Below are 22,372 nucleotides of genomic sequence, written 5' to 3'. Positions count from 1 at the left end.
AAAATTAAAACAAATTCAAACTTGTGAAAAATCCAGAACGATGATAACCTTGTTAGGCAGGTCATTTTAACTGATGATTGTCAACAGTTCTTCTAACCTGCACCTGAACATTCCCTGTTATCTCATGTCTCTCAGCTCAGAACAGACAGACTCTGTGCTTGAAGAGGCTGCAGGTCCACTAGGTGCCCTCTCTCACCGCACAACTGCTCACATTGTACCCAGAGTCCAGCTTGCGTCCTTGTCGGGAGATTCCTCAACATTCCTGACGCCACTGTCGCCGTGACTGAAGCTTCTGTTTCTGCACCCGGAGCTGCCGACCTCCACCGCAGCAGTGTTTGAGAGCCCATTCCCAAATTCCACATGCTGACGGCCGTCCTGGGCGTGACAGTCGGAGATCAATGTCACCAGAGAATAGCGCTCCATCAACTACAATACTGTGCACTGGAAAAGACATTTTTAAATGCGTTTAACCCCCCTAATCAATATGTTTCTCCTCAATAATATCACATTCATTTTTCTGCACATTCCTCCTAAAAATACTTTCATTATCAGCAACTTCACTTTTATTTACGCTGATATCTTAGAGTGATCAGAAACTTTTTTTAAACTTTAGATGGCAGCAATAAAATGCAAGATTAGATTAAATACTTGAGGTATTTTGAAAATGTTTCAGTAAATTTAATTATTTAAAAAGATGTATATGTTGATTCATCCTGAATGAAAAGTACAAGTGAAAATGATTAACACCTAAATGAAGGTGCAGTTGATTCAATTCAGATTCTATTCCATGCCTTTTTATCCCAACAAACACCAGCACAAAAACAAGCCCTAATAACTCTCAGCTCCGGATCTGATGTCTATATGTTTCACTTTATTAATAACAGAAACCTGGAACAGTAAAGACAACTGTTGGACGTTTGTTCATCTTGCCTCTGCTTTGGATTTGAAGGCTAATCATTATTCAAACCTACAATCCTAAATGATTCCAGGAGGTTTAGGGATCATGTCAGTATCACCGTTTACAATCTGGTGCTGGGTCAGAGCGGCTCCTGCCAGCAGTCCTCGCGCTCTTCTGGCTCCGTCTCTCGAGTGAAGGGAGAGAAACAGGCTGCTGGAACACGGCTGCCGAACACACAATCGACAGTCCTGTTCAAATATGTCATCTTGATCTCATTACGAGCCGAGTGTGAAGTGAATAGTTTGTCTTGTGTTGTCAACCAAAACATTCTAATCATGAGAAACAACTGCTGCCAAGATCATTAATTACATTCGAGCCGACCAAATACAGCGTGATGCAACGGACCAGCTGGGGCTGATTTACACTTGGAACTCTGCGGTGCTGTTGCATAGATGGATGGATGGATGGATGGATGGAAGCTGCTGGGTGTAAGAAGCTGGATGGATGCAAGGACGTGAGAGGATGGATGGATGGAAGCTCGTGGGCGTAAGAGGATGATGGATGGATGGATGATGGATGGATGGATTGATAAAAGCTTCTGGGTGTAAGAAGCTGGATGTGCTGGGTTTAGAAAGCTAGATGGATGGATGGATGGATGGATGCAAGGACGTGAGAGGATGGATGGATGGAAGCTCGTGGGTGTAAGAGGATGATGGATGGATGCAAGGACGTGAGAGGATGGATGGATGGATGGATGGAAGCTCGTGGGCGTAAGAGGATGATGGATGGATGGATGGATGGAAGCTCGTGGGCCTAAGAGGATGATGGATGGATGGATGGATGGAAGCTCGTGGGCGTAAGAGGATGATGGATGGATGGATGGATGGAAGCTCGTGGGCGTAAGAGGATGATGGATGGATGGATGGATGGAAGCTCGTGGGCGTAAGGGGATGACGGATGGATGGATGATGGATGGATGGATGGATGATGGATGGATGGATGGATGGATGGATGGAAGCTGCTGGGTGTAAGAAGCTGGATGGATGGATGGATGGATGGAAGCTCGTGGGCGTAAGAGGCGGACGGATGGATGGATGGACGGTCAGAAAGATGGAGCATTGACAGTGTTGTTGTCTACATCTGCCTCAGATGATGTGGTTCTGAGGATCTTTCGCCAGTAAGTTATATGTAATCGGTGGCGCACGTTCGAGTCATTTACAGTGAAGATCAAACATCCTGCCCAAGTGTGAATAAATAATAAGAGCTGCTGAGCTGGAAGTTGAACTACAGAACTGTGTTGGTGACGCCTGAACGGACTCACGCGGGCGCTAGGACCCAGAGGCAGCAGCCACTGGCGGGCAGTGAAGGGTGGTCTATTTAGGAGCGCGAGCGCAGCATCTCTCCAGTCCCCCACCAGTGTCTCCACGGTGGGCTCGCGCTCCCACTGAGCCCTGCAGGTGAAGCACCCCGACCATCCAGAGAGGATGAAGAAGCACCGGGACCAGAACCACCCTGCGGATGTCAGCGCGGACTGAACCACGCCGAACTCGGAGGTAAAGTAGGAGAACCGCAACCAAGCGGGGGATGTCATTTGTGGAGGAATCTTTACTGGGATTCCCGCCGGGACGGTGATGCGTTCAGGGCTCCGTGACGGTTGACAGGAGATGAGGCTGAAACGAAATACAGTTTGAACGTGCTGTTTCTACCTTAAGTATTGAAATAATTCCCCACATCACTTATGTTTGGCTTCATAGAAATAGACTAGAATAGAATAGATAAAATTTATTTAGAATGTATTTTTTTGGATATTTTACGGTCGTCTTGTGCAATAAATGTTGCACATTTTTATACGTTTATGAAGGTAAAACAGTCAGTTATTTAGAACGTAGCCTCAATTGATTGAAGGGGAGCGTCACGTCAGATCTTAGATCCCTGCTGATCAGTTCCCTGAGCCAGTGTTAACTCAGCAGACTGAGTCCTCCCTTGAACCATCAGCCGTCACATCCACTTGATGTTGCTGTCACGCCACTAAGGAGAGTGTCGGCCCTTTCTCAGCAGCCTCCAGTGGGACTGGTCTCTGAGGTGCGTTCACAGCCGCACCCTGCTCTTTGTCAGAAATAATGCTCTGCTTTGGCTGCCATGCCTCAACTTGTCCCACTTCACTTTTACACACCTGCTCTGTCGGCGCCTGAACGCCTCGGGGTCCACAATCCTAACAGGGATCAAGTATCTGAGCAAATATTGTCAAGTAGCTAATGTTTGATGACCTTCTCACCTCTGAGCTCAAATTCCTAAAAGACTGAGTCAGCAAACTAAGATACAGAGATTGGAAGTTCTTTCACGGCACAACAAACATGCAAGAATGACATCATCAAAGAGATCAAACGGACAATAGGTTTGCAGTGGTGACCACAAAACAGGCAACATTAAGGTACACAGTCGCCTGCTCACATGACCATTCAAGTGTCTACCAAGATCGAGGTGCTGTGGAGCCTCTACTGCTGAGGAGGGGGGACGGCTCACTTTTAAAAGAGGACGTTGTTTTTTCAAACTATTCATTTGGGCCAGGAGGTGCCGGTTGTAGACTCTTTTCGTGGTCCTTTTTTGAGACTCAACAGATACATCAACACCACTGCTCTCATTTTGAAATGTTTTCCATTGAAATACATTATAACATTTGAGAGGTTTAATATGAATCACATTGGAAAGTAAGTCGTAAAAATCTGTCACCCCATCAACCCAAATATTTGCTTCTGTGACTCAGAGAATAAAGCTTTCCTTCAGCGCTAACACACAGTTGGATAAACTCAATATCCTCTTGTTTCTGCTCTAATTGGACCCTTTGTCCGGTCAGAACCGGGGCCGTGCAGCTTTGTTGGGCCATTCTCGTTGGCCACTTCCTCTTTAGTCGCCAGGACCACTTGTTTGTCCTGTATCAGAGAGTAAATCCGATTTCCACTTGTGATCTATATTACAGGAACAAGTGGCACATTGTCTGCTTGCGAACACCATCTGAGCCGTGGGTTTACAACCAGCAACCCACAGTGTGTGCGACCTGTGGATTCACAAGGATTTCAGTGGCTTGATACGTGGGTGAAACCTGAGCCACTGCCCAGCTACTCCTTGGCCACTTCTTTCTCTGGAGTCCAGTGCTCACAAGGGCGAGTCCGTCCAAGTCCAAAAGGCTCTTAGCTGTTCTCTGATAATGGAACATGTTACCTAACACCGCAGCAGAACAGGCGCTTTCTGTCCACGACCGAGAAAAACACTGCTCTCTCATTGAACTGGTGAATCCCCTGATAGCGTTTGATACATCCCTGTTGTTTTGCCAGGCGCTTTCCACGTTTTCACGTTTCATGTTGACTTTTAATCCTGAGCTAGCAAAATCTGTTTGGAATGAAACCTCTGGACTTCTTGTGTGTTTGCAGTGCGAGCATCACCACCATGGCATCCTTACTCACTCACCTGCTCCTGGTCTCCCTCCTGCCCCTGGACCGGGCCTCTCCGCTCCACCCTCGGGTCCCCACGTTGGTGCCTCATGCCCCACGACCCCTCACACGCTCCCGCTTCAGTTCCCACACCCAGCTTGACTTCACCACCCACTGCAATGCCAGCTGCTTCCACAGGAGGGAGCAGCTCACCGACGTGCTGGACTTCGAGACCCTGTACTCGGACGGGTCCCGTACTCTGACCGCCGTGGATGTGGAAGGTGAGGAGGCCGGGACGAAACCGCCCAGGCGTAAACGGGTGCGGCGGCAGATTTACGGAGCAGACGGACGCTTTAACATCCAGGGAGACCACTTTCTATTGGACTACCCCTTCTCCACGGCTGTAAGGATCTCTACGGGCTGCACTGGTGTTCTGGTGTCTCAGCGTCACGTTCTGACGGCGGCCCACTGTGTGCATGACGGGAAGGATTATGTCAAAGGAGCGAGGAAGCTGAGGGTGGGCTTCCTGATCCCCCCGTCCGTCAACAGCACCGGGGCGGATCTCGCCTCCGCCAAGCCTGTGGTGCGCTGGGCCAGGGTCAAGCGCACTCGTGTTCCGAAAGGGTGGATCCAGGGCCCGCAGGACGTCAGCATGGACTTTGACTACGCTCTGCTGGAGCTGCGGTGGCCTCACCGCCGGCCCTACATGCGCCTCTCAGTGGCGCCATCTCTGGACGAGCTGGCGGGGAAGCGGATCCACTTCTCAGGCTTCGACAGCGACCGACCAGGTGAGCTGGTCTACAGGTTCTGCCCAGTGGAGGAAGAGTCCAGTGACCTCATTTACCAGCACTGTGACGCCCGACCCGGAGCGAGTGGCTCCGGCGTATATGGACGAGTGTGGGACGACTCTCTGGAGCGCTGGGAGAGGAAGGTCATCGGCATCTTCTCTGGACACCAGTGGCTGGAGATAGATGGAGAGAACAAGGATTACAATGTGGCAGTGCGCATCACCCCGCTGAAGTTCGCTCAGATTTGTTACTGGGTGCATGGCAACCGCCTGGACTGTGTTCAGGGCTGAAGGATCTGCAGGACGCCAGGTTTCACTCTGCCACTCCTGACTTGTCCTCCATGCTCTGAAACCTCTTCAAACATGGCAGACCGTTCTTAATATAAACACCAGATTGTGCTCTTTTTTTGGAAAATAAAGAAGTTTGTTAATTTTATTTTTGGAGAAAGAAAAAAGCTTTTCATATATTTTAATAAACAGAGATTTATGAAGTCATCTCGTCTGTGGTCATTGTTCTGGTGCTATGACGCCATCTAGTGGTCCGATTGGCGACGGCAGACCGGTTAAAACGCAACACAGCGGAAGAATGAAAATGTAAAAATATATTTGGATTGTACCTGACGTGCCGCTCAAACATTTAACTTTGGGATGTGCTTGATAGAGTTTCGCATAACAATGAAGACAAGTGGCACGATCTGATGAATCACTTTTGTGCAAATGTCAACTTCAGATTCCTTTGTATCAACAATACAACACAAACATGATTCAACGTGCTGACAAGTCTGCTTTAAACCTGAAACACAACTGTTGCAGTACAGTGTTTTAGCGAGTCCAACGAAATCCACCAGCAGGAATCAGGACTTGCATGGTGAAATACTGTATTAGGGAAGCGTACAGTGGCAGGTCATAGGTCAGTGACGTTGCACACACACACAACACACACCTTCACAGACTCAAGGTTTTATGACTATGTGCATATACATTAAACTCGGGCCTCTGTGAATCACTTTAAATGGATAGAAATATTATGCAGTTTCAAGGCAAGATTTTAGGAGTCAGAGTCATGAGGGGGGTAAACCCATTAGACGGCTTTAAAATATTAGAAGAGATCCCATCACAAAATGGACACACTGAAAAGAAATGAAATAATGAATGTCAAAAAACAAGTGTGTAGTTTAGTGCTTTTTAATAGAGATCCGGAGACGATACAAAACATCCACCATTCAAGAATCAGTCTCAAACTGACATCGCTCCCATCAGACCTGCGTCACAACAAAGTTTCATCGAGGAGAACCTGCTTTTCTTACAAGAACAAGGAATGTGTGTTCACTACATCGAATGCCATCATTCTCAAGTTTGGGAATTGTATGATGAGCCAAAAAAGACAAAAGTATACTGAATGGCGTTGCCCAGGAGAAGGTTTTGAAACTTCTCGTGCAATCAAAATTAGTTTACTACATCTATTCTCAACTACACACACTTACAAAACTTAACTAGAAGTTTGGCAAAAAAAAATGTAGTTGGAACAATTTCAGGTGTCACGAGGTTGGATTTTCAGATTGTTGCCCATCACTTTCAAATAAACCCCAGAAAAATAGCCATCTTTTACCAAGTATACATCATCCGTCATTCTGTTTGATTTAGATTCTTCAGACGTTAACTGGATTTTTTTTAAGAATCACTTGACCCCCCTCCCGCCCCCCAACTCCACACCCACCCTTGATATCCCTCCCAGAGTGTCCTGCAAATGATGCTGGCTCCATGTTCGCCCTTTTCCCCAACCCCACTGGAATGAACAGCTAAACCCAACAAATGTGTCAGAAAGGCCTCTGAGGAAGCCGGGAAATGAGGCAGGGGCGCGGCCATTAGAGCGGGGACCCTTCCACGCTGACTACTGCTGAGCCGCCCAGTTTCTCTGCCAGAGTGTGCCTGTCTTTCAAGTCTTCAAGACCATTCACCTGCCACTCGTGCTTGATACCTGGAAGACAGAGGCATCAGCAGTCAGTTTCTGCAGACGGGAGGCCAAGTCTGGACAGAGACAGAACATACACAAGGGCTCAACTGTAATGTCTCTGTCTCCAAACACAACCTGACCACACCTCGGCGATGGTTCCTATTCACTTGTTCATGAAGATTCAAACTCCAAGCCTTCTCCAAGTTCAGGTAAAGACCAATTTCAACTAATATTCAGAAAAAAAGACCACCTTAATTTGGCTGGGGGCCAAAACGTTATGGTTGGTCAAAAGCACACATCTATTCTTGAAATCAGATATTCACTGCATGTCATTAAATGGCCCTGGGTTCTGGCAGCCAAGGGCTGTGAGGACTAAAGGTTGGAGCTGGATTCAACATCACTCACCCTCAAATTTCCTCTTGATAGCGTCTTTTGAGCTGGCATAGATCATCTTGCTCTTGAGTGGGGCACTATCCGGAGCCCTGGGGACCAGAAGACAAGCGTGTTACATCCCTGCGACAAGTGACTACAGCGCCTACTGAAAGTGACTCTTACCAAAAGATAAAGACCAGGTCCTCCTTCTTAGTTTCTTTGGTCTCATAGGTGGCGTCGTACAGAGCGTAGCGGCAGTCGTCCGGGGGCAACATCTTGACGAAGTGCTGGTAGGGGTCTTGGACAGTGGTTCCCAGCTCCCCCTGCAGAATTTCCTTGCCCTCGTCCAGAACAATGTACTTCAGGTCTTTGCTCAGGCAGAAGAGAATGGCCTTCTTCCTCTTCCTCTTCTCCTCTTCGTTTGCCTGCGCCTTTCGTACCTTCATGTCGTTGAAGACAGCAATAACTTCATCGGTCACTTTCACGCCGGAGGCCTGAGGACAGAGGGATTCAGATGTTTAACAGGACATGATGGCTCAGTGTGAAAGGTTGAAAGACAGCCAAATGGGTTTTCTTTGACAGATTTGAAGGGTCAGCTGAGCTTCACTCCTCTGGAAGCTAGGACGTCACAGTGACAACCACTGGAGTCAAACCACTAGGCAGCCCAAAGACAAGATTGAGAAACTCTGTCAGGACTTCCTGAAAGGACTGAGAAAAAGGGAAGTGGAGACATTTAAGTACATCTCACATGCAGAGACGGTTCAGCCCGACCATAGCAGGGCGTGGAGTGCGAGTCAAGTGGAGATAAAGCGAAGAAGCAACTCACGCATGACGTCTGGCATCGAACATGTTGTACCACTACATCTTACAACATACAGTGTCACTTGGAATTAATCTATTAATCTCTTGTCGATTGAGAAATTAATCATCAACCAAGTTCCAGCCGGGCAAAGCTTCTTATCAATGTCTACTGCCCTGGGAGACACCCAGGAAGGATGACAAAGTCCCTCTGTGGATTAATGATTCAAGGGCTGCAATTATTCAGAGCTGCCATAGACTGGACAGCAATTGAATTTCATGTGTCTCATCATGCTCGTCAATGAAAAGACGGTTTAGAAACTTGCGTAAAGTTGGCAAAGCACAATGTGTAAAAAAGCCATGTCCTTCACACGATTAGCCATCGAATTACAACAGTGGAAAGAGCTCACTGCCACTGGCAGCCTCCACAAAAAGAGACTGCTGACGTCCTTGGAGTCAACAGGGTTTTTGAAGGAAAGCCTCAAACTTGTGGGCCAAAGGTTTCATGTGACTTATAAACACACACACACACAAACAGAATGAGTAACGATGGGCCCTACAAAAGAACGAGGGTGTGGCAGTGCAAGGGACACACCGTTGAGTGAAGGAGATTAATGCATTATAAAACGTGGATTATGTAACGTTTGAGAAGGGAAAAAAACTGTGCGCTGTACAGCAATAAACGATGGTAGTAACTCAAAGTCCACGAGCCTGCTGGATAAAAATTGAGTGCAGCAAGGTACAGATATTATTTGGCCAAAAGAAACGTCCGCCATTATTAAAAAGATCAGAAGGGTGCAGCCAGGAAACAGGCTTCACAGAGCAGGGCTCACCGACGGACAATGGAGCTTCTGTTGAATTATATAGAATGCAAGTCACATTGCCAAGTCAGTGTCTTCTATAAACGCTCAGTCAGGTCTTCTGACTCTGCTTAACCCAATTCAGAGGAAAAGGTCGCCATGCCAGAAACCACTATCTTGAGGCAACGTGTCAGCAGAAGGACTAAAAGACAATGAGAAGGAAATGGCGAGGGAGGAAATGAAAAAGAAGCCACACAGCGCAGGAAAAGTCCAGGGTGTCGCGTGTGAAAACCTTTCTCACAGCCTCCGTTTACAGTGTCAAAGACAACATGCTTGTAAACAGAAAATGAAATTAGTCTGTCTTCTGCTTCAAGTCCGTTTTAAATATTGAATCGCGTTTTCATATTTCTAATATCTCAAATATCTTGCGGGTTATATGCCATTAATCATGTGAGAAATCAAATGGCTGAGAATTGCTACATTGGCAGTAATTACTTTATTTTATCTCACACAAGCGTCACAGGACGGGGTTTCGGTGTCAGAGGGAAGTGTATTGAAGAACTTTCATTAACGGACAGTCATTGCGGACTGGTTATTCATAGTAAAGAAACCAGTGACTTTAACTGGGGGCATGAAGACTCTGAAGGTTCTTCAATCAAGCAACATTGATGTGTAAATGAATAGTTACCAAAATCCAGATTAGTAATAGCAATCCTCTAGAAGTTCTGCGCTTTGTCAACCTTATGACTGAGAGGTGATGCCGCACATTAACAGCTATTCGTAGACCAAATGTTCCTCATGTTAAACACCATTCACTTTAATGGTACAAGCCAAGGTGCAAATGGAAACATTTACAGGGTGTTACAGCTGAAAATCAGTCTAAATATGCATCTTATAGTAAAAACATTTACTTCACCATTACAAGATGGAGGATTCGAGAAAACCTGTCTTTATTATATCATGAACAAAGCTGTCAACGAAGCCACTACATGGGAGTGAAACAGCAGAAATAACCACTTCAAATATAAGACGTTTTTGAATAAGTGTTCTTCAACTAAAGCAAGAAAGTATCCGTTCTTTTGTTCTTTAAAGGGTGGTATTGTCCCCAGAATGAAATAAAGTAACGCTAATTTCGTACAAGCCGGAATAACGGTAAATGACTAAATTCCCATTGTACTGGCACAAAGATGTGCAACGTTCAGGAACTGCAAAGACATGAATTAGATGCGCAGTACAGCGGCCCGTTAGCTTGAACCCTAACCGGAACAAAAATGTTTAATTCCGCGAAAAGGAAAACAACCTGATTAATTAGACGACGCATATGAGGAAAACACGACGCGTATGCGAGGAGATATGAGAACTAACAGGTAAGACAGGAAATTATTGACATGCACCAGATCCAGGGTGGGGCCGTGAATGCAGCATGTGGGCGCTAACATGCTATATAAGGCAAAAATGCTCCGATTCTCTATGTTCACACTTTAGCGCCGTGTGTTAACAATGATACACGTGTGATGTTCGTGATCAATTCCGGGGACTGGTATACAGACTGGGGCTCGGTTAAAGACCTGGCGCAGAGCAAGAGAGACAAAGGAGGGAGAGAATCACAGCAGCCATTAATGGACGTCACTTTCTTCCTGTGCTAAGGGCTAACAATACCGTTAGCCGCGTTAGCCCCAGGGTAGCTGCTGCACCTGTCAGCTCTCCGCTCCCCGTCAAAGGAAGCTTCCTTCGACGGAGATGAAATAACGGAAATGTGATCCAGACGACAGACGCGGCGGCAGCGTCATGACAACGGCGTGGAAGTTTACGCGCAGCGGGCCTGAAATAATGCGGCTTTTTTCCGGGGCCAAGATGGACTGATGTGGACGTTAGCCGAGCTCCACGGTTAGCATTTTTAGTGGCTCGCGTTGTGCCGCGCTCGCAAAACTAGCTCGAAAACGTGAAGTCTAAGACGTATTAAGAGTCAAAACCGCCCGAGCAGAAGAGCATCTGGTCTGGAGCAGACTCTGGGTGCTACTCAGCGGTGCTCCATTACTCTACAATCAAGGCGACTGAAAAAAAAAAAAAAAAAACCTCATTCGTGACCCGAACCCGGGTGTGGTGGGCCAGAATGTGACGGGGACGCGTTGACCGGCGAGCTTACCATTGTTGCAGCTGTGAGTCGCTCTGTGTCTGAGTGGAATGATCTGTGAGGATGATGAATGGTCGCTCTCTGTCTCGCTCACTGGCGGCTCGGCACGAACGCGCTTATATGCGCGTCACTAGCTGGGTCAGAGTGCACGAGCGGGGGCGGGTAACCGTCAATCGTGATGGGCTGTTCCAAAATATGAGACGTCATAAATATTGAATCTCAGGTTTTACAACAACAGTATCGGTCAATAAATGATTCCGCAATGTCCTTCTCATTAATCAGATATTTGTATAGTTTAGTTTCTGGCGTCAATGTGTGGAACATAAACAATAATGACAAAATTAATACTAATCATATATATATATATATATATATATATATATATATATATATATATATATATATATATATATATATATATATATATGTGTGTGTGTGTGTGTGTGTGTGTGTGTGTGTGTGTGTGTGTCAATGTGTGGAAAATATGTATATTATTATATATTGAATTGAATTGAATTGCAAAGAGTTAAATTATCATGCAATTTATGTTCATTTCCGTTGTTAGCTGACTGAAAATAATAATAGGACTTGCAATAAATTAAATGACCATGCAACTGAAAGCAACACTGAAACACAACACAAGATGCAATTTAATCAAGTAATGAAGAAGCACATATCACAATACAAAGCTGAGAACATCAGTGCATAAGGGTTTGATCAGCCAACAGCAAAAGTCAAGACAAACCAGGATGGGTCAGAGTTCAAAGTCACCTTTTGATTTTCAGTCCTTGTCATCTACACTTCAGCATGTTGTAGCATTGGCCTCCGTACAGCCGACCTCAGGTGTTGTTCTAGCCTCAAAACTGCTGCCCTCGTGGGATGCTACCAGTCTGAATCTATTGGGACATCAAGATGGAACAGGCTCATGGCTCAGGGGGGAAAATATTTATTAAGTCGTTCTTCGCGAAGTTGTGTTTACATTATGCTTGTTATTATGATGTCTTATATTTACATTAAAAAATATGAGTTCAACAACAGACAACTAGCCACAAAAGCAACATGTTTTCAGCGGGTGTTTATTTGACGCGGCCATTTCAGTCTCCTAGTGATGTAATATTTGCTCAAACACCTGATATCAATCATGACTTTAGTGTCGGGTGGGCTGATAGATGACATGAACAGGGGGCGGAGACTCCACCGTCGACCCCTCCCACTCGGCTCCTCCCCGCCATGCCTCCGCTCCTCTTTTGTTGAACTCGCTTCCAAATATGGAAGTGAACGGTGAGCGCCAGCGGACAGTGCACGCGCCTCGCTCTCCGCTCGAGGAGGCTCGCTGCGCGCGACGCTCATGTCCATATATGGAAAGAAACGACACCAAATTTGCTTGGAAGGATGTTTAGTGAGCGGCATGTCGCCGATAGGTGCATCGCGGCGCACAGAGAGGCCTTTGAGGGAGGAGAAGGGACGAGGGGCCGCAGCCGTGACGCGCCACGGCGGTCTTTTCTCCCGTCCTCCAGCGCGTGACGCCGCGATGCTACTGTAAAGTCCATGTGACGAGACGGGCAGCAAGCATCGCTGCGACCTACATTCTGAGAGGAAACCTCCCATCCCCCCAAAACAAACGGCAATAACTAGGTCTCCCTTCGAATATTAAAGGGTTTATGTTTTGCAATTTAATGATGAAAGAGATTCCGCTTTATACCACTAAACATCAATACGCACAAAGGTTGCACTGAACAGTACATTTAATGAAAGGTCGGTTTTCATTCGTCCATACAGTCGGGCTTGGATCTTTGGGTCTCACTGGCGTCCTGGAGTCTTGTTCTAAAGTGAGGGACTGGATCTGTACAACGTCTTATCAGGTCACGTCAGGACAGCAGGTGGTTCTGTTGGTGAAGAAAGAGCTGAGGCAAAAGGCATTGCTCTTGATTTATGAATGGATTATATCTGCTGTCTGCTCTGTTTTAAAGCTTTGTGTTGATTCCCACAGAAAGCAAGCATAGGGTCATCCAAGAGATGCTGATAATAAAACGTAAATCAAACATTCATCTTTGAGGCGACCCCAGACACATGGAAGCTGGTGAGAGAAAATCAGATGTGCTGCCACGATCATCCTCCCGTAACAGTACCGTGACCGAGCAGACATCTCTAAATCAGTGCAGATACAAATGTCGACTTATTGACAATGCGACTGTTTAAGACAACATACGGCAATGGCTGACTTTACAAGAACAGAACTGAAATTTAACATCAGCCAACAATCTGCTTGGTACAGTTTTAGCGGCTGATGGAAATATCTAACTTTCAAGACTCCTTTTTTTTATTATTTTTTACTCATAGAATTTCCTGTAAGATGAGTAATGGATGGTTTGCTGCCCTAGATATACGCACAATTATTAAGCCGACTTGAAGATATGACATTAATGAGGGTTTGTCAGATAAGTGCAAGGAAGGAGGGATGGCCTTTGTGCTTTGATACTCTCAACTGTCCCGTGTATTCTTGTGTACTTTGGCGCTGTCATCCCTGCTTCAGTCTTCAACTCCATTGTTTGTTTGTTTTTTAACTCACTGTCATTCATTTTGTTCTGATTGTCCTGCTGTCATAGCAACTACTGCGAAACTGTGAAGACAAAAACAGGAGGGTGGGAAGGAGGGCTCCTGTTTTGGGCTTCAGGAATGTCTCACAAGTGTGTTATGGTCATCTACCCATTTATACTCTGGTGATTATCGATCTAGGGCTATTTATACTGTCCACAAGCCACAGAAGAGTAGGGCAGCATAGTAAATCAGTGTGTCCAATGACAGTGTGAAAATGGGAGCAAGTGAAGGCTTTTTATTCCAAACTCATCCCAACTGTGGAGAGAAACCTGCACACAGACATGGCAGTCGCTCAGGACTCTACACTCAGTCTGTCTTCCTCCATCTGTACTTCTGGTGGCTTCACTTTTCCTTCGGGCCTCGATACGCTGACATAGCACTTCTGACGCCACTTGCAGCACAGTGGCCATCACAGGTAGTTCTAGCCATGGCTAGGGAAACTAGCTAGCTCATGGTGTAGGTGCTACAGAAACCCAACTTTGCGAAGGTATGTGAAATAAATATTTTGTTTTCAGAGCATCCACAGCAGGCTCTGCAAAATAAACCAGGAACCAGATGGACTTTTTCCAAGCTGTTTATTATCGTAAACCAGTATCCTAAAGGCCACAGCTCCCCATCAAGAGATCGCCATGACTACAACTTTACATGCATTTATTGAGTTTTGGAACAAGACGTGTGCATCAAGCACCAGATGGCGCTGTTAAACCGGGATTACCTCGGGTGGGAAAAGACAGAAAAAGTGCTCATCCGTGGCCCTTAACACTGGCAGAGATGCTACATGAAGGTACTGTATTTGTCGTGTGTTAGGCATGGTTTGTTTGGTGTGTGTGTGTGTGTGTGTGTGTGTGTGACACAAACATAGAGGGCAAACAAATGTTCCCCCTGCCTCCATGTTCCATTTATCATGGAAAGTGAATAATCAATACCACCTGCCACCGAACGTGCTTCAAAGCCCAAAACACTTTGTTGTGATCTATGCACAGTCAAACAGTCAGCAATTGTTTACAGATGGAATGACATCATCAAGTATTCAAAATTGCATAGTGGCCCCAAGTTAGCATACACCGAAGCATGCCGGCCGACACTGACACACCTGAATGTTAGTAGCCACCCCCACCTTCATGCTCCTGCCAACACAACCATGCGACACCGTGTTGTTTATACACCAGCTCCACAGAGCTCGGTCTCTGGTGTTCTCATGGTGTGTGTGCAATGCAGCAGTCGAGTCATCTTTGGAGTACAAATGAAGACTGAAGTATTTTGTTCAGTATCAAAATTTAAAAAGAGACACATTAGCGAAAATAGCAAAGCCTCTGCTTAGTTCCGTAAAAAGCGCGTATCTCAACTCTGTTCTCCAAACCGATGCAAGCTAGTACTTAGGAATGTAAGGCCAAGTAAGAGGTGTGAAGCGGCAGAGTAAACTGACATTGAAGCAAGCTTTTTGGTCATTCTTTCACAAAATAGTTTTACTTTGGCCTGAGCCAATTTATGATCAAGCCACCTGCAGTGTTTCATAAGTGTTTGTTTTAAGACTGGATGTAAACTTGTAAAATGGCGGCAGCATGTTTGGATGCTGGTGAAAGTGCTCTTCTTGTTGTGCGTCTTTGCTCCGCTGCAATGTAAGCCAATGCCATGTTTGGTCCAGGGAGTGGGATGATAAGGCTTCTAGTGCTGAATGGGGCTTTGTGCTGTGAGCCGGGGTCCAAACCAGAAGTCCTTTAACTGGATTTCTGCTTGACGCTCGACGCCCTCGACTTGTTCAACGCCACCGTCGCCTGTGAAGCAAAAAAGGAGGTCAACTCAGCAGGCGGTGTGAAGTTCAACAGTGTGTCGGCGACGGGGTTGTGGGAATCCAAGCAACAACCTTCTGTCAGACTTCTAACCACTCAGGAAGAGTGAGGCGGATCCGTTTTAACCACTTCCTCATTGATCAACCAGAGCATTTGAACTCTTGAGCTCAAGTTTGTGTCTCGGTTGATACACACACAAACATCTGCCCTCGATACTGTCATTTTAGTCCTTCTAGTTCTAGTCTTTATCACAAATAATCTTGTCAACCCTGTTACTTGAATGCCATCTGAGAAGTAGGTTTTCTGTAAAGAAAAGCAGAAGGGCTTGACCTACTTCTTCACAACACTTAATACACCTAATAAATATGCTAGGAGTCTTAGAAGTGGATAAATAAATCCTACAGGGCACAACTAAAATAATCAGCCACACTTGACCACCTCATGACAAACCTGTGATTTTGAGGAGACACATGACCACAGAACCTCTTTGCTCCTGATTGAAGGTCTACATGAACATATTAGCTTCAAGGCTTTCAGTCCGTGGGAATAGGACAGATTTCAAATGCAACCGATACCACAGTCAAACGGAAAAAATAAAAATCACTAGAGAAATTCACTTTAGACAAATAGCTCCCACTGGTGGTGTAACGGGACACCTACAGGAGCAGAAATATTTTGACGTCGAATTTAAAGAAATAAATTAACGAGCTACTCGAGATTGTAATATACATTTTTCATTCTGTAAAAGGTACAAATGTATTTATAATTTGGTTTCTTTAGTCGATCCAACAGAATAATGAGTCAGCAGTTTAAATCACTGTCAACATATTTAGAACTTAATTCATGTTGATAAAACACACAAAAGAGGAGAACAAGTTATTTGATTCAATTAATAGGATCCTAAAATAATTCTGTTTGATATTTACAGACAAAACTCTCTGTTCTTCTTTTATGTGTAACTGAGCAGCTGTAAACAGAAGCACTTCTATGGTGAACTTTAACTCAGGAGTTCCTCACCCAGCCCACCTTGTCTGTCTGAAATTGGGCAAGGCAAATTTAACTTTGCATGAGATCATCTTACCTGCTCCAAGACGACACCGGCTGCCTGGTCAATGGCTCCTCCCACATGCCGGTAACGGCCGGAGTAGCGGATGAAGGCCCACGTCAGCATGGCCATCATGACCACGCCCAGGGTGCAGTCACACACCAGGGCGAAGGTGGACAGGCCGATGAAGAGCAGCACGCCGGAGAGAACGTAGAGGAAGCAAACCAGGACAAACAGCACAGCTGGGGTGCGGAACGCGTTGAAGAGGTTCTTAGACTTTAGGGGAAATAAAAGAATAAAATCAGGTTTACAGACCATGAATAGCATCTGGTCACAGTAACCAACAAAGAGAGACCAAAAGAGTAAAACAAAATAATAATAATTAAAAATTTCATGTAATAACCATCTTATTATGTTTGATTTTTTTTCTTTTTGTGAAACCTCAGCAATGAGACAAGTATTTGAGAGGAATATCATTTATCATCCATTGTTTATTGTGCGTACTGAACCGATGGTAACCACAGTGCCCTTGAAGCTTGCCGATGCTAAAAGGTCAGTGACCCCTGATCTAGTCACATCATTTCCTATGGTGTCTCTCCAATACCAATCAAAAAAAATATATATATATAACTTTGACACTATGAGATTTTCTGTCGATAAGGCGAGAAAATAACTGTAGTTAGTTTTATTGTATTACGCAGCTGGTGTTCGGGTGAATTATAACAGACACAAACTTGTTAAATGTTAATCATAAAGCTGAGTTTCTAAACATCTTGTCTGGTTGCTCTCCTACCTCGTTGTGTTTGCTGTACGACTGCCACATTTCCTCCAACTCCGACTCCAGCTGGGCACGGTAACGGTCGCAGAACTCCTGTCCCCCCATCTTCTTGGTGGAGGAAAAGGTGTGAACAGCCTCGCGGCAAAAGAACTGATTCTTCTCCTCCAGAGACTCGGGGGCCACATACGGCAGGTCTCCTCCACAAATCTGGAAAAACGTTTAAAATGCAGATGAGTCGAACAATATTTGTCTTCCTTAGACAGGCAAGTGAGTGCTTTCATATTCTATAAACCTTAAAATAAACCTTCAAGTCATTTCAATCAGGGTAATAAAAAAAGAGCACGTAGAAAACAGAAGAGAGAAGATAAAAGTATATTCAGGAAACTGTAGGTTTCAGTGGATGTGTTTGTTAGCTTGGCATAGGTTGGTCAGAAAGAGAAAGAAGAGATGTTTGGTGTTGTTGACAACGGAGCTCAACCAACCTTCTCCATGTTCTTGTAATACAGATCTTTGGCTGCAGCCACTGCTGCCAGGTTATTAGCTTCGGCTGTAGCCTGAGGAGACAAATGTCACACATGTAAATCTATCTACTCAAATAAATGTTGATCAAGCCTCCGGTACCATGAGCATCGTCTTCGGCTGGGGCAAGTCCTCTCCCTGGTAAATCTTGATGTAAGCCTGAAGACACAAACAAGGTCACGTTTGGACAAACCCATTTCGCGACACATCGGGAGCTGAAAAAGAAAGGTACCTTGAAGAACTCCAGCAGCCCCATGCAGGTGACTTTATTGCCGTTTATTTCTTTCTCAGCCAGATTGTCTGGGTGCAGCAGTTTTGGAATCAAGCTCCTGAGCTGCTCTTTGAATTCTGGGGCGACCTCTGAAAACCGTTGACTGGTTTAGTTGGCAGAGCTGGACATGGTGGAGGAGAGATGGGTGAGAGCTCACCTTTCAGTTGACCTTCAAAAGAAGGGTTGGTGGCGACCTTCAACCCCGGGTGAGGCAAAAGGAAGCAGGAAATCTTGGTGAAGCAAGAATGGATGTGCTCCCTCACGGTTTGCAACTCCTCGTGTTGAGCGTCCTTCACCTTCAATTTGGACAAATCTTCCTTAATTTCAAAAGTCCCAATCCAAATAAAGGCCGTCCAATATACCTGCAACCGTTTATCCAGGAAGTCATTGCCTCCCTTGAAGCCGTAAGTGTATTCATAGGGAAAACTCCAGTCCCGGATGAGGAACATCAAAGACTGCCGGAGGAAACCAGTGAAATAAAACTGAATCGTAAAATCCACACGAAACACACGGAGCAAGGGAAAAGGGGCGGCCTCTTACTTGAAAGGGCTTGAGGAAGATTTCATCCATGGCCAGACGCCCGTACTCAGTGAAGAGCTGGGGGCAAACACAACATTTCACCATAACATTTACATCATTTACACATCATTTATCCCTCGGCTCCAATGCCACCGGGACAGATTTGGTTTTCAGACCCCCAAATCTCACCTTTATGGGCAAAAGAAAAACCAGGTTCACGTGGTAAAGAGGGATTCAAAGCACCATGAGACTGACTGTGCAGTGCTCTTGATCTCATCTTCATTTTCTGCGATGTAACCTTGTCAATCATGGCGGAAACTCACACAGAAGCTAATGCGCTATAGAGTGCATTATTTGACCCAAAGCAACTTCGTCGTACAACATTCTGCACCGGGTCGCGATAATGTTTTTCCGATTCTATCAGACTTTCCCCTACGATGCCTTTACTTGCCCACTAGATGGAGACACATTCGCCTTCGCCGAAGTGTGGCGAATTACACCACTATAATTTGTTACGTCATCTTCGTGCCCATCCGTGTAAACGGCTCTAGTGAACTTGTGATGAAAACATCAGCCAGTCTTCAACTGCCACTTCTGAAACTCCACAGTTTAACCACTTCTCCTCCTTGAAAAACCTTCAGTCACTATTCTGGCGCCACTTCTTGTCCATGGACATCAGTTTTTTTAGCATGCCAGAGTAAAAACACAAGCAACTGTTTTCTTGACTGGAACCAAACCGAGGTATTGCAGGCTGCTTTTAAACAAGCTGAAGGACACATATTGTGATGAGAGTCACACTATGCACCGTTAGATGAGACCGACTTCATTCTTCCCTCAAAGTGTCATGTAAGATAGCAAACAGAAACAGACCTGGAGCTGCTGCAGATCGTCCTCCTGAATGTTCTGCGACAGATTGTAGATCTAAGGCAGAGAAACGGCTTGAGTACATGACCAACATCAGACATAAAAAAAAATGAAGTGTTTGCCTGTATGGAACTGGTCATGGTGCTGAGAGCAAAGATGGTGGCGCAGTCTTTCACAGTGGACTCATTATCGAAAGCCCCCTGAGTGTCCATCAACACTACGGCAACCTAAAAGAGCACATGACTCATGATCAACAACTTCATGAAGGCACTGACGTCTAAACACCCACAATAACCGGGTCTGCGTAAAGAAACATCCTGCTGCTAGAACAACACATTCTTCAGTGCTGCGGTATGTTAAACACCTGCTGAAACCAAGCCGTTTAGAAATACGCAGAATGTATTGCTGACACCGAAATGCTTTCTATACTAGTTTTACAAAAACACAAATGCCTGTATAATCCAAAATACAACAGTTGTTTCAGTAGTTCTAAAAAGTACCTCAGACCCATCACTCCTTTGGACAGGGAAGACCTCACTCCAGAGCTGGATGCCGGTCGTTTCCGGCTCTGAGCCTCCTCTCCAAGAAAATCCAGTGAGCGGCTCATCATCCTCCCCCAGCCAGTTGTCATCATCCTAAAAATACACAATGAGATCTGTAGCAAAAGTGTAGTTTCAGGTTGTAGAAATAAAAATGACCAAACCAGTCAGTCAAATCCAACTAGCACAAATTTGATTTCAATATGGAAGCAAAGGGAGCAGTTGGACGGACAGGAGGAAACCTGTCAGCTGACGTGTTTCAACAGGGAGGAGAATCTTTTTCAACTGTCAAAGTAAGGCCAGCTATCGGCAATTTTGTCTTGGGGAGCGAATACAAGAACTCAGACATGCTCCCAGAGCCCACCATTCCTCTCCCTCTGACTCTGACTCTGAATTTACACCCCTCAGGGATTTTATTTAAGCTACAATAAATGTTATTTTGTGTGTCTCTTTTCAGTCATCATTATTGTCTTTGGATTTCAGTCATCACTGCTCCAACTGGTTCCTAAACTAGTTTCACAAGATTAAATATAACAAAACCAGATGGTTTTCAGACTTCTATACCAGCAATGCAGCTTCAGCCGCTGTGACTCACCTTCCTGTACATGTATCGGAGCATGAAATCCAGCAGGAAGCTTTTCCCCTTCCTGAAGGCTCCAGCCACTGACAGAACAACCACATGCTTGTCTCGGACCTCAGGTGCCAACAGAACCTGGGCCAACGCTTCAGTGTCCAAGGCAAAGGAATGCTCTTCCTTGCAGACAGTGACGATCTGGACTGGTCCCGGTTGCTTCTTCATTTTTGTGAGCTTCTGGTCTATGTTGAATGAAGGCAGTACAGTACAATTAATACAGTGGTGAGAATGAAGAGCCTCTGTATTCAGGGCAAAAGACTGTAAATGTTGAGACAAGTGTGGGTGCTTTTATGAGGTAGCCTGCAACCTTTGTGGAGCAAAAGTAGGTGAAAATTCAAATATTTGTTATTTTATAATTTATGAAAATGAATAGCCATAAAATAGCTTCTTTTTTTTTTACAATAATGGCCAGTTATGGGTCAGGTTTTTCTGAGCAAAGCGTCTAAAACCCTTTGACTGATATAGTAAATAAGGCCAGTCGATTACAGAGGATTCTCTGTCTCATCCTCACAGTGATTCGCAACAGTCGATACGGCCTCGGCTGTGGATGGCAGACTATTAGACATGCAGGCATCACAAGTGTAGCTGTGTACAACTGAGACTGCGGGCAGCTCTTATGGCTGTCATGCTGCTGCGCCTGCAGCTCTCACAAACACTGATCTCCTATCTCAGCTTTAAAGGCGGATCTCTGTTGGAGTCCGTCTGGAGTGAGGATCCAGTTACAGTATATTTCAACACACATTTCACTCTCTTCTTGCTCACTGACAGCTCATCACACAGGTGTGGCACTACAACATGCCTTTCGTATCTCCACCCGGAGACACTGCAGATGCAGTTTGGAGACTCCACATTTGATGATGAATCATCGTCAAAATATGCTACAATTGCGAGGCAAGCACTATAAAGAATAATCTTGCACAGCACGATGTTATCCTAAACTACTTACCGGCAAAGCTTAGAGCTGTCGACCTATGTACCAAATACGCGCACCAGACAAACAAGCAACGCAAACTCGTGATAGCTCCTGGCAGCCAATTAAACCCACCTGAGATGTTAGCAACTTAAACTAACAATCATCAAAGAGATCGCCATCTAAATGACGATCCCTTTCTCACGTTAGCCATTTGCATGGTGACTCCACTTAGATAACAAATCACAACAAAGCCAGCAACAACACGCAGCTCATTTGAAGCCCTTTGTAGCGCAGTTAATCCTCAACTCCGCACAAACACTTCACGATCTAACCACCTTTAACGCGAATACTCGCTGCGAATTTAAGTCTATTTTTACCTTTGGCGTCTTCAAATGGCTTCAAAACAAACTCCCTTGGTGCGTGAAACGAATGCAACTTTTCCTACACTGACATGACAACAACCCTGAGAACTTTTTTCCATTGCGCGAAAGCTTCCGTATTTTATCTGCGCAAAGCCACATGGGAAGCGTAGTTTCAAGTAACTTCCTGTTTAGTGACTTTGTTCAAGTAGTAAACTACACTACCCATCATTCAATTCAAATAATTGTGATATGGGAAAAGTAGTTTTTTCCAAATTGTTACGAATACGGAAATATTGGCAGTAACACTGCGCAGGGTTGGTTTTCTGTGGTTCCTCTGAGTCACCGGAGAAAAATGTCTTGGATTAACAT

General features: G+C 45.3%; 3 protein-coding genes across 4 annotated transcripts; 1 reads left to right on the top strand and 2 right to left on the bottom strand.

The window, feature by feature from the left end:
- The first annotated feature begins 2,305 nt into the window (after window positions 1-2,305).
- On the top strand, window positions 2,306-5,596 carry LOC128767325 (serine protease 23). The gene is made up of 2 exons (XM_053879292.1): window positions 2,306-2,451; window positions 4,327-5,596. The coding sequence occupies exons 1-2, from the start codon at window positions 2,417-2,419 to the stop codon at window positions 5,402-5,404; spliced, it is 1,113 nt and encodes a 370-aa protein (XP_053735267.1). The 5' UTR covers window positions 2,306-2,416; the 3' UTR covers window positions 5,405-5,596.
- A 686-nt stretch (window positions 5,597-6,282) lies between these two features.
- On the bottom strand, window positions 6,283-11,334 carry cfl1 (cofilin 1). Its single transcript, XM_053880024.1, has 4 exons — window positions 11,184-11,334; window positions 7,623-7,933; window positions 7,473-7,549; window positions 6,283-7,091 (listed from the first exon to the last, which is right to left on the bottom strand). The coding sequence occupies exons 1-4, from the start codon at window positions 11,184-11,186 to the stop codon at window positions 6,979-6,981; spliced, it is 504 nt and encodes a 167-aa protein (XP_053735999.1). The 5' UTR covers window positions 11,187-11,334; the 3' UTR covers window positions 6,283-6,978.
- A 2,993-nt stretch (window positions 11,335-14,327) lies between these two features.
- atl3 (atlastin 3) lies at window positions 14,328-22,144 on the bottom strand. 2 transcript variants are annotated; one of them, XM_053879680.1, is made up of 14 exons: window positions 22,019-22,144; window positions 20,690-20,910; window positions 20,056-20,190; window positions 19,678-19,782; window positions 19,562-19,612; window positions 18,713-18,769; window positions 18,535-18,627; window positions 18,330-18,468; window positions 18,134-18,261; window positions 18,004-18,060; window positions 17,865-17,936; window positions 17,398-17,589; window positions 16,641-16,880; window positions 14,328-15,544 (listed from the first exon to the last, which is right to left on the bottom strand). In XM_053879680.1, the coding sequence occupies exons 2-14, from the start codon at window positions 20,891-20,893 to the stop codon at window positions 15,488-15,490; spliced, it is 1,530 nt and encodes a 509-aa protein (XP_053735655.1). In that variant the 5' UTR covers window positions 20,894-20,910; window positions 22,019-22,144; the 3' UTR covers window positions 14,328-15,487. The 2 variants fall into 2 exon arrangements, with proteins under 2 accessions (XP_053735655.1, XP_053735656.1); XM_053879681.1 differs by lacking the exon at window positions 22,019-22,144 and adding an exon at window positions 21,675-21,941.
- Window positions 22,145-22,372: the final 228 nt, after the last annotated feature.

The sequence above is a fragment of the Synchiropus splendidus genome, chromosome 11, assembly GCF_027744825.2.
Source record: "Synchiropus splendidus isolate RoL2022-P1 chromosome 11, RoL_Sspl_1.0, whole genome shotgun sequence".
Taxonomy (NCBI): domain Eukaryota; kingdom Metazoa; phylum Chordata; class Actinopteri; order Syngnathiformes; family Callionymidae; genus Synchiropus; species Synchiropus splendidus.
Note: the sequence above shows the minus strand (reverse complement) of the source record. Positions and strands in the feature narration are given on the sequence as shown.